General features: G+C 40.4%; 1 protein-coding gene across 1 annotated transcript; it reads left to right on the top strand.

Moving 5' to 3' along the window:
• The first annotated feature begins 12157 nt into the window (after positions 1-12157).
• LOC132982388 (short coiled-coil protein B-like) lies at positions 12158-17115 on the top strand. Its single transcript, XM_061048860.1, has 4 exons — positions 12158-12317; positions 13172-13240; positions 13324-13404; positions 13848-17115. The coding sequence occupies exons 2-4, from the start codon at positions 13225-13227 to the stop codon at positions 13988-13990; spliced, it is 240 nt and encodes a 79-aa protein (XP_060904843.1). The 5' UTR covers positions 12158-12317; positions 13172-13224; the 3' UTR covers positions 13991-17115.
• The last annotated feature ends 1589 nt before the right edge of the window (positions 17116-18704 follow it).

The following is an 18704-nucleotide window of genomic DNA, read 5'->3' as shown; positions in this document are numbered from 1 at the left end:
TTTCGATCACATGTGGATGGTTACCTCCACTTTGTGGACACTTCAAAACTTATTTTACTGATATTTTTTTGTCATTTTTGATGCTATGGCATTCATAATTCACACAGGTGTGTATTTTTATGATTTAAACAATTTCAGTTATAAAAGGCCTATAATGCTCTGTAGAACAAAATTCAACACTTTGTGACTCTTGTCCACTTTTTGGACACATCTAAAATTATTTTTTAACCTATGGTCACTGCAGCATAGACATGTAAATGTTGTTATTATAGGCAATCAATCTGTAGACCAGAATTTAAATTTGTAGATTTTACCTTTTTTTCTTTTTTTTTCATATTGCGCGACTTTTCTATTTTAGACCACCAGAACAAATACATGCAATTTTCCTAGTAACCATTGGGGACAGTGTTGAACCTCCTACAGCCCATAATAATGAATAAGTGCAAATAAAATGATATGTGAATGTAGACATGGTCACAGAGTGATGTATGTGTGTAAAGAGAAATTCGTTTTTGTGCGTGTGCCTGTGTGTTTTTGTGTGCGCGCATACAGTTTTTCATGTAGAATGCATCAAAAAGCCGTGAAAAACTAGATTTGTTTTGAAAACATTCCTGACTTTATGCAGCTGCAGTCGCAGCAAAATCTCTATATGTGTGAACTGAGGTACCGGTTATTTCATCCCTGAAACCATGAAGCGATACACCACACAGGAGGCTTTGGAGCAAGTGATGGAAACATCAGAGAACGAGCAGGGCTCAGAGGAAGCTTCGGAGGAGGACTCAGAGGAGGAAACCTCTAAGACTGAAGATGAGTAGGAGTCTGACTCAGATTCATCCAATGACACTCCGAAAACGAAGAAACAACTGTGCAGGCTGTGTATCGTGGATGGAGATCAAAAAATGGAGACATTGCCTGGTCTCTGACTAACTCTGAAAAACTCTGTTTCATCCCGGTGGCTAGTCTCAAACCAGTACTAACAAGGTACGCCATCTCCAGAATTGATTCGATTTTGTCATGCTTCCAGCTGCTTATGGCTGACTACATACTGAGGCAGACAATCTGACCCAGCTTGGAAGGACATCGACATGCCTTGCCTGCAGGCTTTCCTCGGACTTCTCATCCAGGCTGGGGTTTATAGATCTTGGCATGAGGCAGTCGCCAGCCTGTGGGACCCTCACACTGGTACAGCGATCTTCGGCGCCACCATCTCCCGAAAACAATTCAACCTAATCAATTCCAAGCTCCGTTTGGAGACAGGCTGGTGCGTCACGCACGTGCTGCAGATCAAGTTGACAAGCGTGCCCCTCTGCTACCTCTCCTGTTCAACCCCGGCCCAGACGTGTGTGTGGATGAGCAGCTGGTCCGCTTCAGGGGCCGCTGCTCATTCAGACGATATATGCCATATATGCCATATAATTTTTATGGTATTTACTTAAAAAATACCATTAAGTTGTAAAAAGATGAGGGGGAGGAGACAGACAAACAAATGTGTGAACACACACGTCTGTTTGTCCCCTCATCTTTTTACAACTTAATGGTATTTTTTAAATTTGAGTTCTCCATTCCCAACATACATATTTATCTTGTAGTTGTCTGCTTGGTCTTGGGCGTCTTTAAGTTCTTTATCTTTTCTTGGAACTGTTTCCTGTGTTGCAGTTAGTCTATCTCTAAGAACAGGTATCTTATCCAACCTTGAAAGGTACATTTTGCCTCCACTCTTGATTTTTTCAAATAATGTCACTTCCATTTCCCTGTCTTTGGGCCTCATTTACTAAAGGTCCGTGTGTCTTAAGGTTTAGGTGGGTGATTCTCTGAATTCGGTGCACTTTGTGTCCCACAGGTTTACATCAAAGATTTTTATATAAAGTAAATGACTAAATGCGTTTTAAAACAAGAAATGGAAAGATCCATGTGTCTTTGCATTATAACACACAAACATATTTTAAAAATTATGTTTTGAAAAATTTTATGGGTTGCTGAGGTGTAGCGGTCAGCCAAATGAGCATGTCCCCACTGACCAAAGTTACTTTTTCATTGAATATAAAGCAAATAAAAATAGCCAGTAACCGCAAGTTTTTTCTGCTAATATAATTATTTGCCTGTCTACTTTAACCTAAATAAGAGAAATTTGAGAAAAATACATGAATTATTTATAAAATAGCACTATTTAATCATGTCCCCCAGTTTTGTTCAACCCCATAACAGCATACCAATCCCCCCCTTTTTAAAAATAATGGTTCAGTCCAACTTCCTCAGCACCCAGGAAGTGACATCACTCAAGTCTTTTCCCGCTCACTGTAAAGAGAAGTGTTAGCATACTTTCTTACCTATATTTCATTGTTTTTATCATCAGATTAACCTCGTCAAACTCAACCTTTCAACACTGTTACATGCATAAATGATATTTACTATTGTTTGGGAAAAAGCAAACAATTGTCTTATATATAAATATATTAATTTCTTGTTTTCCTCATGCCATATGCTGCTCCATACCCTGGCTAACGTGGATTTATGGCTACTTTTAGCTAAAATCTTCAACCCCGTAACAAAAAACACTGCTACGGGGTTGAATCATTGTTACGGGGTTGAAGGTTGGACTGTTCTTAAGCCAGCCTGCCCCTTTTCTCTAAATGTTATTTCATGTTCATTATTTTCAGATATCAGATGGCTAAATCAAATGCAGAGAGGCAAAGAGAGTACAGGGCGAGAAGAAATTCAGATTCACAGATAAGGGAAGAATACCTCAGGAAAGAGCGTGAGCGATCGAAAAGAGATACAGAAGCAGGGAAAAAGAAATCAATCAATGACCTGAGTAAGAGAGCTCAAAGACGTAAGCAGAAGGAGTGGCGGAAGGCTAAAGAAAGACAGAAAAGGAAAGCTGAGATTGAAAACAGTGGGCCTACCTCTCTAACCCCTCCACATACTCCTGACAGTGAGACTCAAAATGCAGTGCAAGCCAGACCGTGGTCCTCACGGTTAGAAATACACACACACACACACACACACACACACACACACACACACACACACACACACACACACACACACACACACACACACACACACACACACACGCACACACAGCCATGGTGGTCAATTATTGCACCCTAGTGTATATGTAATTGCTATGTAACTACTAATCTGTAAAACTAACGATCCCCTTTCCATGTATTGTATGTTTTCATCTTAGTCATTCAGCAGGCAAGAAAGCATCAGAAAGAAAAATACAAGAAAAGACTCCAGCGAGCAACCAAGAATAAAGACTCTCCCAGGTCCAAAGTCCGTCAGTTGCTGAAGAATTGTACTGTGAACAGCAAGGTGAGGAAAACTTTACTGCACCATGAAGCCCTAATTCGTGACATTAGGAGGAAGTACAAGAATGCCAGAAATGAAAAAGGAAAAAAAACTGTTGCTGAGGTTGTTGTCGGGAAGATGGTCAAGAAATACAGGCTGCAGAGGTGGTCTGAGAAAGCACTAGGCTTTTCAAAGAAACGCAGGACCTTGTGTGAGAATGAAGACCTGAGTAATAACTCCACCAGACAAGCTTATAACAGGTACACTGATAAATCCCTGGTGAGCAAAGTGAAGACATTCTTCACAAGAGATGATGTGAGTCGGATGACGACGGGGAAAAAGCAAACAATAACAAAGAAGAAAATTAAAATGCAAAAACGATTCCTTGTAGACACGATGAAAAACCTTCACAGGAAGTTTTTGGCAGAAAACAACACCAGTCACATTTCCTACGCCTCATTTTGCCGGTTGCGACCCTTTTGGGTTGTCCACCACTCCCTTTCAGACCGCGACACATGCCAGTGCAGGTTACATGAAAACAAGCTTTCTAGCTGACAAGCTTTGTCAGCTTAAGCTTATTGGAGCTTCACATTTAGAGAGCCTCACAGAACTTGTCTGCTGTGACACTGGCTGCAAGGCCTGCATGTATGGAGAATGTGAAGATTGCAAGAACAGAATCGTTCCCCTCTCAAGCTCATATAATGGTGCACAGAAGGTGACCTATATGCAGTGGGCTACAGAAGACAAAGCAAAATCAAATGATGAAGAGAGCTCGGTCACAAAAATAACAGTAAAAAAAACATTGAGAGCAGTCAAGAGGAGCTTGCAGAGAGGTTCCACACACACCTCACTAAGTTTAAGAGGCATCTCTTCAACATCAGGCAACAGTATGCCTACTACCGTGGACTGCGCAGCTGCATGGCCAATGATGAATGCCTTATCCACATTGACTTCTCTGAAAACTTTTCTTGTAAGTACAGTACTGAAATTCAGTCAGTACACTTTGGATCATCCCACCAACAGGCCACACTTCACACAGGGGTCATCTATGTTGGTGGAACCCAAGAGCCAACCTGCTTTACCTCCATCTCACCATCCAAGCACAAGAGTCCAGCTGCCATATGGGAACATTTGAAACCTGCACTGGACTATGTGCAGACCACACACCCAGAGGTGTCTGTTGCGCACTTTTTTAGTGATGGGCCCTGTACGCAGTACAGGCAGAAAGGAAACTTTTTTCTCTTCAGTACAGAGCTTGACAAGAGAGGACTGAGAGGGACCTGGAATTTTTTCGAGTCCAGTCACGGCAAAGGAGCACCAGATGGTGTTGGTGCTGCCTTAAAGAGATCAGCAGACAGCCTCATCAGCCATGGCCGGGACATCAACAATGCTTATGAGCTCTTCAAGGCCCTCTCCGAGACGGACACTTCGATCAAATTGTATTTTATCGAAGATGAAGCTGTTTAGCAGGCACTGCAAAGGATGCCGTCCACCATTCCACCAGTCCCAGGAACCATGCGCATCCATCAGGTCATCACTCTTGCTCGAGGGGCGATAACATCGCGAGATGTCAGCTGCATGTGCTCCACCTATGGAAAGCTTGAATGTGAATGCTGGAATACAAAGCATTTCAGCTTTGTCAGGAAAGTCCCAGCTACTCTGTCACAAGGGCAGAAACAAATCAATTGGGATGACCCAGGGGTAATAGGGGGAGGTGTGTGCTCACCTATGATAAAGCATTATATCCAGGAAGAATCCTTGCCACATACAAAACCGACGTTCAAGTCAAATGCATGCACCATGCCGGAATAACCAAAAACAGGTTCTTTTGGCCTCTACAAGAGGATGTACTGTGGTATCCATTTGATGATGTGCTTGAGCTCATCCCGCCTCCTCAGCCTGTGACAGGACGTGATTCACGTCACATGCAAATTCAGAAAGAGATCTGGGACAGACTGTCTGACTAATGGATGAAAGAACCATAAATAGCAGGAACAACAGATCAGATAAGAAAAGAGACCATCCACATTCACATTAATTCATCAAACGTATTAGTTCAGTTTAGTGAACGCTTAATTCACAGATTTTAGAGCAGACAGCAATGTACTTTTTTTTTACTGCTGATACTGCAGATGGCAGATTCATTCTATTAAAGTCTGTGAAGAACACATGAAATGATTTTAATGTTAACGTTAATAGTTAAGAGTGTAACTGTGTTGTGATGTCAATTGTTACATTGTTAAACTGATTCCAGTGAGATAGATTTTGTATACAGCATTCAGCCTATGCTATCGTTCTTCATTTTTTCTTCTCATAGGGCAGATCCGTTCAATCTAAATGTGATGTTATTTTTAAACAATGTTAAATATTACATAACATGATATGTGTCTTTCTTCTTGTTTGTTTTAATGAATTAATTAAAGTCAATTTCAATTTGATTAAATGTTGTGTCATTCATTCAACCCTGTTCCAGTGTGTTCAACCTGTTGATACATTGTCATACATTTTTTGATAATAATAACAAATATTAGATAAATGTTTGTTGAACTGTATGCAAAGTTTAGAGGACAAGTAGAAAATATCCGAAAGCCTAATCTAATGTTTATGTTAAAGTATATTTTCATGATTTATGAAGACCGCTTGTACATTAAGTTGTCATATTCTACTTGACAGTCAAATGATTAGTGTTTAGAATCAAATAAAATATACTTACAATAAGTTATTTTACACAAGGGACAGGTGATTACCAAGGCACTGGAAGAATTAGTTTGAATATGTTTTAAAATTATACTCATACAGGAATCAAATTGTCCCGTTATGGGGTTGAATTCAAAACAACCTAAGTGACAAAGAAATTCCTAATAATGTTTGGGATTTCATGCTTAAGGTGGGAAAACGTATTTTCTCAGAGGTTCAAATAGTCCTTCATCAGATGCAATGTTCAGAAACACAATTTGTGCAAACTTGATACCACCAGCAAAAAAAGTGCTATTTGATCTACTAACAGCGCACAAAGAGGATTGTGTCTTTCATATGAGCAAAACAACATGCATTGACCATTTAGTACGTTTGCCTTAATGAATATGCAATATGGGGCGTTTCTGTCCTAGCGTGCAAAATACTGGGAGGAGATAATGCAAACAAGTTAAGTTAGTACATGCATTGTGATTTACCAAACCTGACAAAAACTGCAGTGATTGTGACGGTGTCTGTATTTAACACCTTTTAAAGGAACGTGCTAACCCAGGAGACCAGTGTTACACACAACAGGCTGCTGTTATTGTATTTAGGAGGAGACATTGGCACAATAAAAGAAGGCATAAAGATTTGCCCCCACAAGTGTTTACATGTTTGGAATGACAGATAAATAAATGGCATGCATTTATTGTTTTATTTCAGAAAACTATAGGCTATTGTTGCCTATTTATAGCCAAACAAAACTGAACATTCACAGTCTCTGCACTCTAAAGAATTGACATTTATGTCTTCCTATTTCCCTCTCCTGCCAACATTACATTTTAAACCGGTGATTTCCTTTTTCTCTGGTTGCACGTCTCTCCCACAGCCCTCCGGTGTGCTCCTGCTACTCTGTAGGACACTTGGATGGGGGGACCTCACCACTGCCTGTACCCCCGTCTTCGTTCCTCTTGCCAGGGCATTTATGTCCTATCAGACACAGCGGCACGAGTCTCGAGCCTGCGCCCGTGCCACAGAGGACACAGCGTGCACCTCCTATGCAATGTATGACAATTCATTCCAAATGTGGAGGGAAGAAAAGAGAGGCCCTGTTTAATGCCAAAGTTTTCTTATGAGCCAAATTTCCTTTTTGTAATATTCAGATTTATCTGCTATAACTTCTGTCCAAACTCTCCTAACGTAAACTAGTAGAACACGCAACCTAACTTAAATACTACCGCCTGGTGTCATTCACGCAAATTTTGTCTCCCCTGAAGTGTTCCTTTCCTGAGCTCACAGAAGCTGCTCATCTTTTAATTCTGTCTGTAGCTTTTGGACGTAGGTGCTCTTCTCTTTAGCCTTTTTCACATATGCACAGGGCTTAATTTGTGCCGGATCCTCCCGGACCTCCCAGATCATGACCGACACCTTCTTTGATTGGATCCAGCACCTCCTTTGTCACTATAAAAATGTCTAAATACATTTTGTGTAATATTTAATGTAATCTGTTCTGTCACTTTTATTTTGCCTCTGAATTACTGGGGAATCTCTCGCTTTACTTCTTTTAAGTGTTTTAAAATATTTTTTTAAGCGAAAGAAGGGAGAGATCCGATCGCGGTCAGGTCACGTCGAGACCGTCGAGACGCCTGAAGCGGGAGTTTGCACACGTCACTCACAACTGCTAATTGTTGTTGTTGTCTGCGTTTTGATTTAGCATACACGAAAGCAAAATGTCCAAAAGACAATCAAGTTTAATCAGCTTTTTCAAACCGGTAGGTCAGTCAGAACCAAAGAGGGTTAAAGAAGTTTCTGCGGAGGATGTAGTAAGTGACAACAACGTTATCAATAGCAACAGCACAGCAGGTAGCTTTTATAGCAGCAGCAGGGATGTTAGCTTAGTTGCACCTTTCACCAGCAAAGAACGATCAGAGGAAGACGACGAGCAAAAATTGGAGTCAGGGACAGATAATGAAGATGAAGAGGACGAAAGCACAGCTTTTGAGGAGACACAGACAGGGGGAATTTGGACCAAGGCTCAGTTCAAAGCCAAAAAAGGTTATTATCCCTGGCTTACGATGGACAAAACAGGATTGGGCTGTGATATCTGTAAAAAAAAAAAAAAAAAAAAGAAGCATCACCTTGTCCAGAAAAAACTGTGGGCATGAAACTGGCAAAAAGAACGGGCCTCTGGCTCAGTTACATCCTCTGCAAGTGGAATAAAGAAACAACAGAGGGCCTTAAGGAAAAAGGTTTTCGAGCACGGGAAGACTAACACACATATCAAACATTTTGCACAAGGCAAAGGAGGACACATTCACAAATACAATAAACAGTAACAAATCCGACCAAGTGCAAACAACCGCAGAGTTTTCCGTACAGCATACAAAGAGGCCAAGCGCAACAGACCAGCTCACGGTTTTGAGCATGAAATAGACTGCCAGGAACTTAATGGGTTGGACATGTTTCAACATGCAACAACACATTTAATTTGAAATGGAAAAACAAAATTCTTGAGAGAATAGTCGATGTGGCTCCAAAAATTGGACTCATGCTGGATGAGGCAACCGGCTTGAACAAAAAGAGTGCATTAATGGTGGAGTCACCGAAGAACTTATTTTTTGATCTTGTGGAACTAAATGACTTAAGCGCAGAGGGTATTCAAGCTGATGGCTTCTTTGGAGCTTGCTTCATTAAACCGAGACTTTCTCTCAAAAACGCTCATCGGCCTCACCTGTGACGGGGCGTTTGTCATGCTGGGGCGCAAGAGCGGAGTGGCGGCCGGACTGCAGACACTTTTCCCAAACTTGACATAAAAAAACCTTGTTGCTCTTGTTCAGTTCCTCCTGAACTTGGAACAGGTTTCTAATACTTTAGTTTCTCTCAGCCGTGATCATCTCAGTTTGAATGATTTGCCTTCTTTGGTTGTTCTCTGCCTTCCATCATTTTCCAAAGGGATGTCATCTCCTTATCGTTGACTAAAACTTGTTCTGTGCTTCTTCTCTTCTTTTTCTCCAGCTTTTCATAAAGGGGATTGAACTTGTTAAGTCTACGTTTAAGTCTAATGATATATATTTTTTGAGTCTCCACAATGTTTTTCAGCTCCTTCTTGAGATCTGCTGTAGCATTTAATTTTTTATTTGCATTCACACATTTGTAGGTCTCCTGCTCATCTTTTAACAACTTAACTGTATTTTTTAAATTTGAGTTCTCCATTCCCAACATACATAGCTTTATTGTTGTCTCGATTTTTTTATTTTATTTGCCTGTTTGTTAACTCTGAAAAATACATGCTTTGATTACTAATTCTGAATGAAGATGCAAGTTTTATCTTTTCACCGTATAGATTGGAGGCTCTTCAGAAAATATGTTCAAGTTTATTTATCATATGATTCACAGTACAATCATCAAGATGGCAATATGGCCTAAAATGGTTTAGGCTTCATGCAAACTACAACAATGCTCACAGGATATACAGACATAAAAATATGAGTGATACTATGATACAGAATTATAAATCTGAATACACGGTAGCACAGGTGTAGTGTATAATGTACAGTATAAATGTAACCTACAGTGGGTACGGAAAGTATTCAGACCCCTTTACATTTTTCACTCTTTGTTTCATTGCAGCCATTTGCTAAAATCCAAAAAGTTCATTTTATTTCTCATTAATGTACACTCAGCACCCCATCTTGACAGAAAAAAAACAGAAATGTAGAAATTTTTGCAAATTTATTAAAAAAGAAAAACTGAAATATCACATGGTCATAAGTATTCAGACCCTTTGCTGTGACACTCATATTTAACTCACATGCTGTCCATTTCTTCTGATCCTCCTTGAGATGGTTCTGCGCCTTCATTGGAGTCCAGCTGTGTTTAATTAAACTGATTGGACTTGATTAGGAAAGGCACACACCTGTCTATATAAGACCTTACAGCTCACAGTGCATGTCAGAGCAAATGAGAATCATGAGGTCGAAGGAACTACCCAAGGAGCTCAGAGACAGAATTGTGGCAAGGCACAGATCTGACCAAGGTTACAAAAGAATTTCTGCAGCACTCAAGGTTCCTAAGAGCACAGTGGCCTCCATAATCCTTAAATGGAAGAAGTTTGGGACGACCAGAACTCTTCCTAGACCTGGCCGTCCAGCCAAACTGAGCAATCGTGGGTGAAGAGCCTTGGTGAGAGAGGTAAAGAAGAAGCCAAAGATCACTGTGGCTGAGCTCCAGAGATGCAGTAGGGAGATGGGAGAAAGTTCCACAAAGTCAACTATCACTGCAGCCCTCCACCAGTCGGGGCTTTATGGCAGAGTGGCCCGACGGAAGCCTCTCCTCAGTGCAAGACATATGAAAGCCTGCATAGAGTTTGCCAAAAAACACATGAAGGACTCCCAGACTATGAGAAAGAAGATTCTCTGGTCTGATGAGACCAAGATTGAACTTTTTGGCTTTAATTCTAAGCGGTATGTGTGGAGAAAACCAGGCACTGCTCATCACCTGCCCAATACAATCCAAACAGTGAAACATGGTGGTGGCAGCATCATGCTATGGGGGTGTTTTTCAGCTGCAGGGACAGGACGACTGGTTGCAATTGAAGGAAAGATGAATGCGGCCAAGTACAGAGATATCCTGGAAGAAAACCTCTTCCAGAGTGCTCAGGACCTCAGACTGGGCCGAAGGTTCACCTTCCAGCAAGACGATGACCCTAAGCACACAGCTAAGATAACAAAGGAGTGGCTTCGGAAACAACTCTGTGACCATTCTTGACTGGCCCAGCCAGAGCCCTGACCTAAACCCAATTGAGCATCTCTGGAGAGACCTGAAAATGGCTGTCCACCAACGTTCATCATCCAACCTGACAGAACTGGAGAGGATCCCCAAATCCAAGTGTGAAAAACTTGTTGCATCATTCCCAAGAAGACTCATGGCTGTACTAGCTCAAAAGGGTGCTTCTACTCAATACTGAGCAAAGGGTCTGAATACTTATGACCATGTGATATTTCAGTTTTTCTTTTTTAATAAATTTGCAAAAATTTCTACATTTCTGTTTTTTTCTGTCAAGATGGGGTGCTGAGTGTACATAATGAGAAATAAAGTGAACTTTTTTGATTTTGGCAAATGGCTGCAATGAAACAGTGAAAAATGTAAAGGGGTCTGAATACTTTCCGTACCCACTGTATATAGGTGTCACAGGAATGAGTCCTAAAACCCTTAAGTAAGTTAGCATTGTAGCACCATGGGGTCTTTTCTCTCAAACGCAATGGGGATTTTGTATGGGTTTTTGGTTAGACGCATGAAATAAGGTCTGTGGTTAACACAAGCTAAAGAAATGTTAGCGTTTTGTTAAACGATATAAACAATGTTAGGTAATAACTCCACTTGTGAATTTTGAAGTTGTAAGGCGGCCTTAAAAAGGCGGTTGCTAACAAGTGGCTAAATGAGACTACAGTGGTTGTCGCAAAAACAGGAAGGAACCAGGGTTTATCATTCTTATTTACAACTTGGCTATCAAGAGTGTGTGGAGAGGTCCAGGAGAAAATTGGAACAAGCCCAGTTTTCAGTGGGTATACATTCGCCCATCAAGTGGTGAGTTGAGTGCTCCGGCAAAATTCCTTCCTCGCCTGGAGCAGCGGAGCCATATGGTTAGGTGTTGTAGGAGTGAATTGCCAGTTAATTTAATCTTATGTTTTGGGTTAGTAAGGGAGGTAAGTTGGTTGTATTTTTTTATTTACCAGGTTAGTGTGGTTCAGTGTTCATGATATTGATTCATTCTTATTCATATTTTCACTAATATGTTGCGGTACATTATTTCTTTATTGTTAAATAAATTACGTTCTGGTAAAACATTAAATACTGTCCGTGGCTGCTTGGGAAGTGAGGGACTTGGGCTTTATAAAAGACCATAGACTGTATATTGCATTATTATTATTTACAGTCTTTGGTTCAGACACACAGGTGACAGGTAGCCTCAATGTGAAGTTACAAAGGAGCATGAAACATGTAACAAGTTATGAACACATGAAAGTGTTTTAAAACAGTAGTAGTCACTTGTTTTATGCCATTAAACTCTGAAGATAATCAATAATATTTAAATGTGTATTATTGATAATTTAAACCAGTGTACAGGTGTTTGATGGATAGGCCTATGGACAGTTTATTCCAGGTAGGTGTTGTTTGCTCCTGGTGTGATGTCGCCCTCTAGCGCCTGGAGGCTGAAGTGGACATAACAGAACACAGCTGGTGTCCGACACAAGCTGTGGGAATGAACTGCACGAATTAACACAAATTAACGTTCATTAGATCCGTCGATATTCTGCGGAGAAAATATTGTTTATTCACGTTGTAAGGTATGTGGAAATCAACGTTAACGGGATATTCCTCCCCCGTTTATTATATGTGGCAGCTACAGCTTCTGTGTGTTAGCATGCTAAGTGCTAGTTAGCAGAGGGCCTGCTTTCGGGTTTGTTTAGTATGCCTAGTTAGCTTTAAAGCTAACAGTTGTTCACATTGTTTCAGAAAGCCAGCGACGTGTTAACTCTGTTTATTTACTCGGCTCAGTTTGGATAAGTTTCGGGTCAATAATTCATAACATCTCTTGATTGTGAATAACGTTGTACATAATGTGACGTCATCCAGCCGCTGTGCACCACCCTGCACGCTCACGTCTCAATTAGGGAACTTCGTCTGACGTTGAAAACTTTGACTTTCTGCAAACATGCAAAGAGAATATACTTAAAGTCGTGACTCTACATAGGCTACATCATAGTGTTATTAGGATTTTTTGGGGAATTCCTCTTATGTACCATCATGTTGACGGTGGTTACATTTTACATATGTGATAGTATTAGTTAAGATTAAGATTTACTTTTACTTTTATTGATCCCCGCTAGGGGAAATTTCAGTTTTTACACTCTAGTCTTGCAACACACACATCTGGCACCTCTCCAGCTACCAGACCAGCTTCTATATTTGACCCAAGTCCCTACAGACTGAGCTACTGCCGCCCATTAGTTATTGCATACCGCGGAATATTTTTGCTTAAGGGTTTAAGAGAGTTTTGGCAGTCATATTCAGTGAGTTATATGGTTAACGATGTAGTTCCTGTTCCATCAGAAAAACATTAAAGCCCGGTTGAACTCGACACTGTATTGCAAACACACATTTAAATAATTGAATGTTTTACATCGCCTACATCTCACAGTGTCCCTAGACGTCGCAGCCCTGCATTCCAAAAAGGAAGACGAGTACTTCACCATGAGCTCAGACGATGGTGAGACAGCTCACAGATACTTTCTGTTCCCACTGTGTGAGTCACTGATGAGTACTGTTGACCGTTTCTTTACATTTCTGCAGGTGACATGGAGAACCAGGCTGAGCTCGAAGAGAAGACGAGGCTCATCAACCAGGTGTTGGAGCTGCAACACACTCTAGAGGGTAAACACAGTTGCGTGATTGATTGCAATGCAGCACACAGACATGACATTACATCCAGATCGTTACAGCAGCATGAAACATGGTTGCATGCATCAACCTTCCTCCATGTCTGGCATTATGGTGTGCAACTTCCACAGATGACAGTTGTATGAAAAATAAGAGTAACCATCTTTGATCCTCAGCATGCATGCAGCTTGCAGACAGTAAATGGTAACTTTTGACCTTCTTAAAACTTATTGAATCAGTGACATCAAGCAAAAGTAGACTTCTTCTCTTGCAAATAAACAAAACACACGAGTAAAGCAATTGGAAAATAAGTAGTTGTGAAAAACTGCTTGTAAAGATGTCATTTAATTGTTAGAATCAGAGTTGCATCATCATTCTAACTTCTTACCTGTAAAGATTTATGATGATTTGAATGTTGCTGCTGTGTGTGTGTTCAGATCTGTCTGCCAGAGTGGACGCTGTCAAAGAAGAGAACCTGAAGCTGAAGTCGGAGAACCAGGTTCTAGGTCAGTACATCGAGAACCTCATGTCAGCCTCCAGTGTCTTCCAGACCACCGACACCAAGAGCAAACGAAAGTAAGGAGAACATGGAGAGTCTGACCCTTAACCTGCTCCCCCCCCCCCCACACAAACACACTCACACACACGCATGCTGACACACATTCCAAAACCTGAACCTACAACGCCATGGAGGATGGATTCTGAACATCTGCGTCATGCACCCTTTAGAGCTGCCTCAAACACCTGAAGTTAACATGCATCATGGCTGATCTGATCACAGGTGGACAGCTCACTTCACAACTGTAATCAGACTTCTCTTCTGATTGGATCCCATTTCCTCGTTCTATATTCATATAAACTTTTTATTCTTTTCAATTAGGAAAGAATGAATTCATTTTAAAAGAGTGTGATGCAGTACAGTGATGTGTGAGACCTGTGATGCAGACTGGAGCTTTTTTTTTTTTTTTAAGATGAGATATCTTTAAAAAGGAAAACCTGGGCCAAAAAAGGGCACGATGATAACCTTCATTTCCAAGTTACAAACTGCTAATCACTTAATTCCAACTATAAAAAAAGCAAACAAATAGGAAGAGTAACATGAAAACAATCAGATCAAATATTTACACACAAGACAGTGTTGACCTAAAATATTTAATCCGGCTTTTTAAAACACTCAGGGTTATAAAATTGAAAGATTTTGAATTTGATGGGTGCCGAAAAACAACTTTTTTTTAGAACAACATGCAAGTTTGTAAAAAAATGGCTCATTAAACTAAAACCTTGCAATGTCAGAGAATGGGCATGTACTTAAAGCCGGCCAATTCAGCTTCAAATATGAACTAAAGGTTTATAATAAAACAACAGGTTGTAATGAACCTCAATGCACCGTGATAGACAGTCATAAACATTCATCAGTAAGTATTCAAAGGGTAGACTGCAAGTTTTTGTTTCACACACTTACAAATCCTTCTTTGCTCTTCAGCTTAGCTCTCCTGGTCTGAGCTCTCATCTCTTAAAGAGCCGTAGGAGCATCCACACCTGTACTTGTAACATGTCCACTTGTGATCTGAAGTTTAAAGCAGGTGTAAATAAGGTCTAAGCCTCAAAGATGTTTCTCAGTCTGCAAATCTCATTAGATAAGTTTTCCACTAGGTGGCAGTGTTGCATTTATCTCAATGAAACCTTTTTTCAGTCTGAAAGATCTGTCAGAATGTGAAAGACCCACATGTAAGCTGAACCTTTCAACTAAGATATCAACAGACATGTTATAAAATGTAACACAATGTGAGAACCGTGAGAACATTTACAACCCAAATTAGAATGTCAGCTTCATCGTATGTCCATGTTTCAGGACCTGGGGTTCAGAGATGTGCAGTTATCTAATCCTTAAATAATTCACCAGTTCTAAACATACAGCTGTGAGGTGGGTGAACAGAAAACAAAACTTTATAAATGAATCAATAGAATAGACGACATCCTGAAATGTTCACATAGTTACATGCTCTTGTTGCGTGCTTGTTGGTTAAAAACTGGACTGGTTCTTAAATCATAGCATCGATCAGATTAGAGAGATTGCAGTGAAGGAAATAAGAACAGAAACTGAGCAGAAGCAGGATTATTATAGAAATGTCTTCAACAGCGTGTCCTAACAGCACGCGACGCGAGATGAGACATTTTTACATGAATTGTCTCGTTTCTGTTTTCATTCCTTGGAAACTGCTTGGAGTCATGACTCCGGCTGTCCAGCGGTGCTGCTCTGTACAAGAGCAGAGCTGACACAGCGTACATGCATCTGGTGGAAGTTCTAGGTTATTCTAACCCTGCACTCTGACCAGACAGCTACATGCTAACAGCTAATTCTGTACCCTATGCTAAAGGTTTTCTCCCTGTGAAAATATTTGATCCATTTCAGTTTTAGTTTGGGAGACATAAAGTCCACTCAAACAACAACAGATCAACAAAGTCATGAGACTCCTTTACTCTTAGGTTTTTAGATGTTCACTGCCTCAAAGAGATGTTCAGAACTGGTGATGATACTGCCCCCCCCCCCCCCCCCCCTTTACCTCTCCCTCCCCCTCCCTCCTCCATGCTGATAAAACCCTGCTCAGATTTTTATAGAGTTAAAATGTTTACGTTAAACCGATTTTCTCCTGGTCCTTTGAAGCTCCAGATATTCAGTCTTTGTCCTTTAGTGACTAAACAGATACAAGGAGCAGGCTTCAAGAGAATTTGGCTTCTTAACTTTATTTTTTTGATATTTATTATTCAGTATTGCTTTAGTTGCCATGAGCACAGTAGATCTGATTTCATGTTTGTATTGTTACTGCTGAAACCTCTCTGAAGAGAGGAGGGTCCAAAGGCCCCGTTTTAAAATTCTTTATTTGAATATGATGTCACATTTTGTTGCTGCTTATTGCACTATGGGAGTAAATGGCCCCACCTTAGCAGCTATCACTGCTGCAGTTTAAAGGTCACATATTATGCAAAATACACTTGACCATGTTTTTCACCAACATGTGTCCTTAGCCTATTTACAAACCCCCAAAGGATGAGAGTCCATCCCCTCCGTCTTTTGCCTGCTCCACTTTTTAGAAAATGTGTGCTCAAACAGGCTGTTTGGAGATTTTCCCTTCATGACATCACAATGGGCAATAACCCCTCCCCCAGGTGGGTGACACTCCCACAGCTAGGTGTTTGTTCTGCCTTCTGACCATAAACAATCAACCATGGAGAGAGAAAGCCCAAGGCACACTAGTCCCTCCAGAAATGGGCGTGGTCAGACACAGCTCATTTGTATTTAAAGGTACAGACACAAAAACAGCCTGTTCTGATCAGGGCTGAAATAGAGGGGTTTATAGACATGATCAAATACAGGATCAGAGTGGATTTAGAACAAGAAACTTCACACACATGTTTTTTGGAGCTCTGAGACTTATTTAAACTGGTTGAAAAGGAGGATAATATGTGACCTTTAAAGCTAAAACCATGTGTCAAATAAGATCAGACCTGCAGGGGTGATCAATCATGTGTATGTGCTAACTGTTACAGTGGCAGAGCCTAGCTTCGCCTCTCCATTAACCAGTGACAAATATGACATGTTGGGGAAGAACAACAACCCTCTGTTTACATTTTACTGTTTGTTTATTTGTTTGTTGCTCATTTTAACTGACTTTGTTTGAATAAAGTTTGATCCTTTTTGATGAAGCGTTTGTCGGGATGTTTTCTGAGCTAATCCTCTTGTTTCATATTTCTCACGCTCACAGAGTCACTAAGGGTGCTCGCAAGGACAAGTGACATACTGCTTTGATTTTTTTTTTAATGGTATTAAATAGCGGGTGACAAATGAAAGGAAAAGCTTTATTATAGTAAAAGAAGAAGGTTGTATAAAATGTTTTAATCTGGGTGTTTCTTCCTTTTGAGGAGACTTAAAGCTGAATGACTAAAACAATTAAAAAGTTGACGATTTCTCCAGGAGACTGTTTGAGCCGGCAGAAACCAAACAGGCTGTAACGTCTGCTACGTAAGCTTTTAGAGGAAATGTAGCCGATCAAAAAACGTCCACTTAAAGTGAGGCTCAGATTGTTTTTCAATACAAAGCGTTTACTCAGTACAAGAAAGATTCATACAGAGATTTTTATTAAAAACTAAGATGCTTTTTAAAATCATTAAATGCTGCTCTTCTGTGTTGGATCAAAAACAAAACATGACAAGCGGTACCTCCCTCGTTCTGGGAGGTATAGTGGAAGAAAAAATAACATTTAGGCCTAGTCCACACCGAGGCATATGCAAACTTATTCCTCGCTATTCCTCTGACCGTATCATTTACATAATTGTCAATTCAGGCGCCTCTGCTCGTCAACATAGAGGGAGAGTAACTGGTTATGTTTATTTAAACATGTAAAAAGTCCAGTTAGCAACACAAACACCAACACTAGTTCAGTTATGCCTGCCTGCTTTCACACTGATGTCATGTCAACAAAAGTGACAGCATCGCACAATGACTTCAAACGGACGAGAAACCTTATAGGCATGATCAAATACAGGATCAGAGTGGATTTAGTCCAAAACTCAGTTTCCCCGTCTACCCATGAACACCTTAAGGAGTTTCTGAAAATCTTCACCCTGGATTGGAGTTTGTCAAAAGGTTCAGTGACCTAAAACGCAGTTTGTGTGTACAAAAGGCCAAAAAGCACAGAAAAAGCTACGTTTCAAAATACCCACCTACGTGTGGACTACGTCTTAGTGGACTAAAGCACTCTACTGAAGAAATCCTACAAGTTCATTCGTCAACTGGACAGAATAAAATAGGGTCTTGGTTTTAATGTACTAAACATCCTTTTTGGAAAATGTTCTATTCCTCTCATTTCTTACTCGGTGTAGGTGTTTATGTTCTAGTTAAACTGTTTGGATGAATCCAAACTAGCATTAGGCTCTCTAGATTTAACTCGTTCATGCTTGAGTTTCTCAGAAACATCTTAACATCAACATGTTTATAGAAGCATACGGAAGCGAATTGCCTTCACATGACATAAAAATCTGCTCGGATTTTATTCAGGATTTAATAATTATATAATTACCTCTGACTTATGAGTTACAAGTTGCTTGTGTTTCTTTGCACAACATCAGTGCCTGAGTCACACTCCGTGGTGATCCTGTATTTTCAGCCTGATTGTCTCTTGACAAGGCGAGCATTTCAGATAAGTCGCCTGCACGAAGTCGACAAACAAGTAAGAATATCGTCTATGTTACCTAAAGACATGAGTGTCTCGCCATGTTTCAAACCCAAAACAAAA

The sequence above is a fragment of the Labrus mixtus genome, chromosome 10 (genome assembly GCF_963584025.1).
Source record: "Labrus mixtus chromosome 10, fLabMix1.1, whole genome shotgun sequence".
Classification (NCBI taxonomy): domain Eukaryota; kingdom Metazoa; phylum Chordata; class Actinopteri; order Labriformes; family Labridae; genus Labrus; species Labrus mixtus.
The sequence above is the reverse complement of the archived record's forward strand: the minus strand, read 5'-3'. Positions and strand labels throughout refer to the sequence as shown.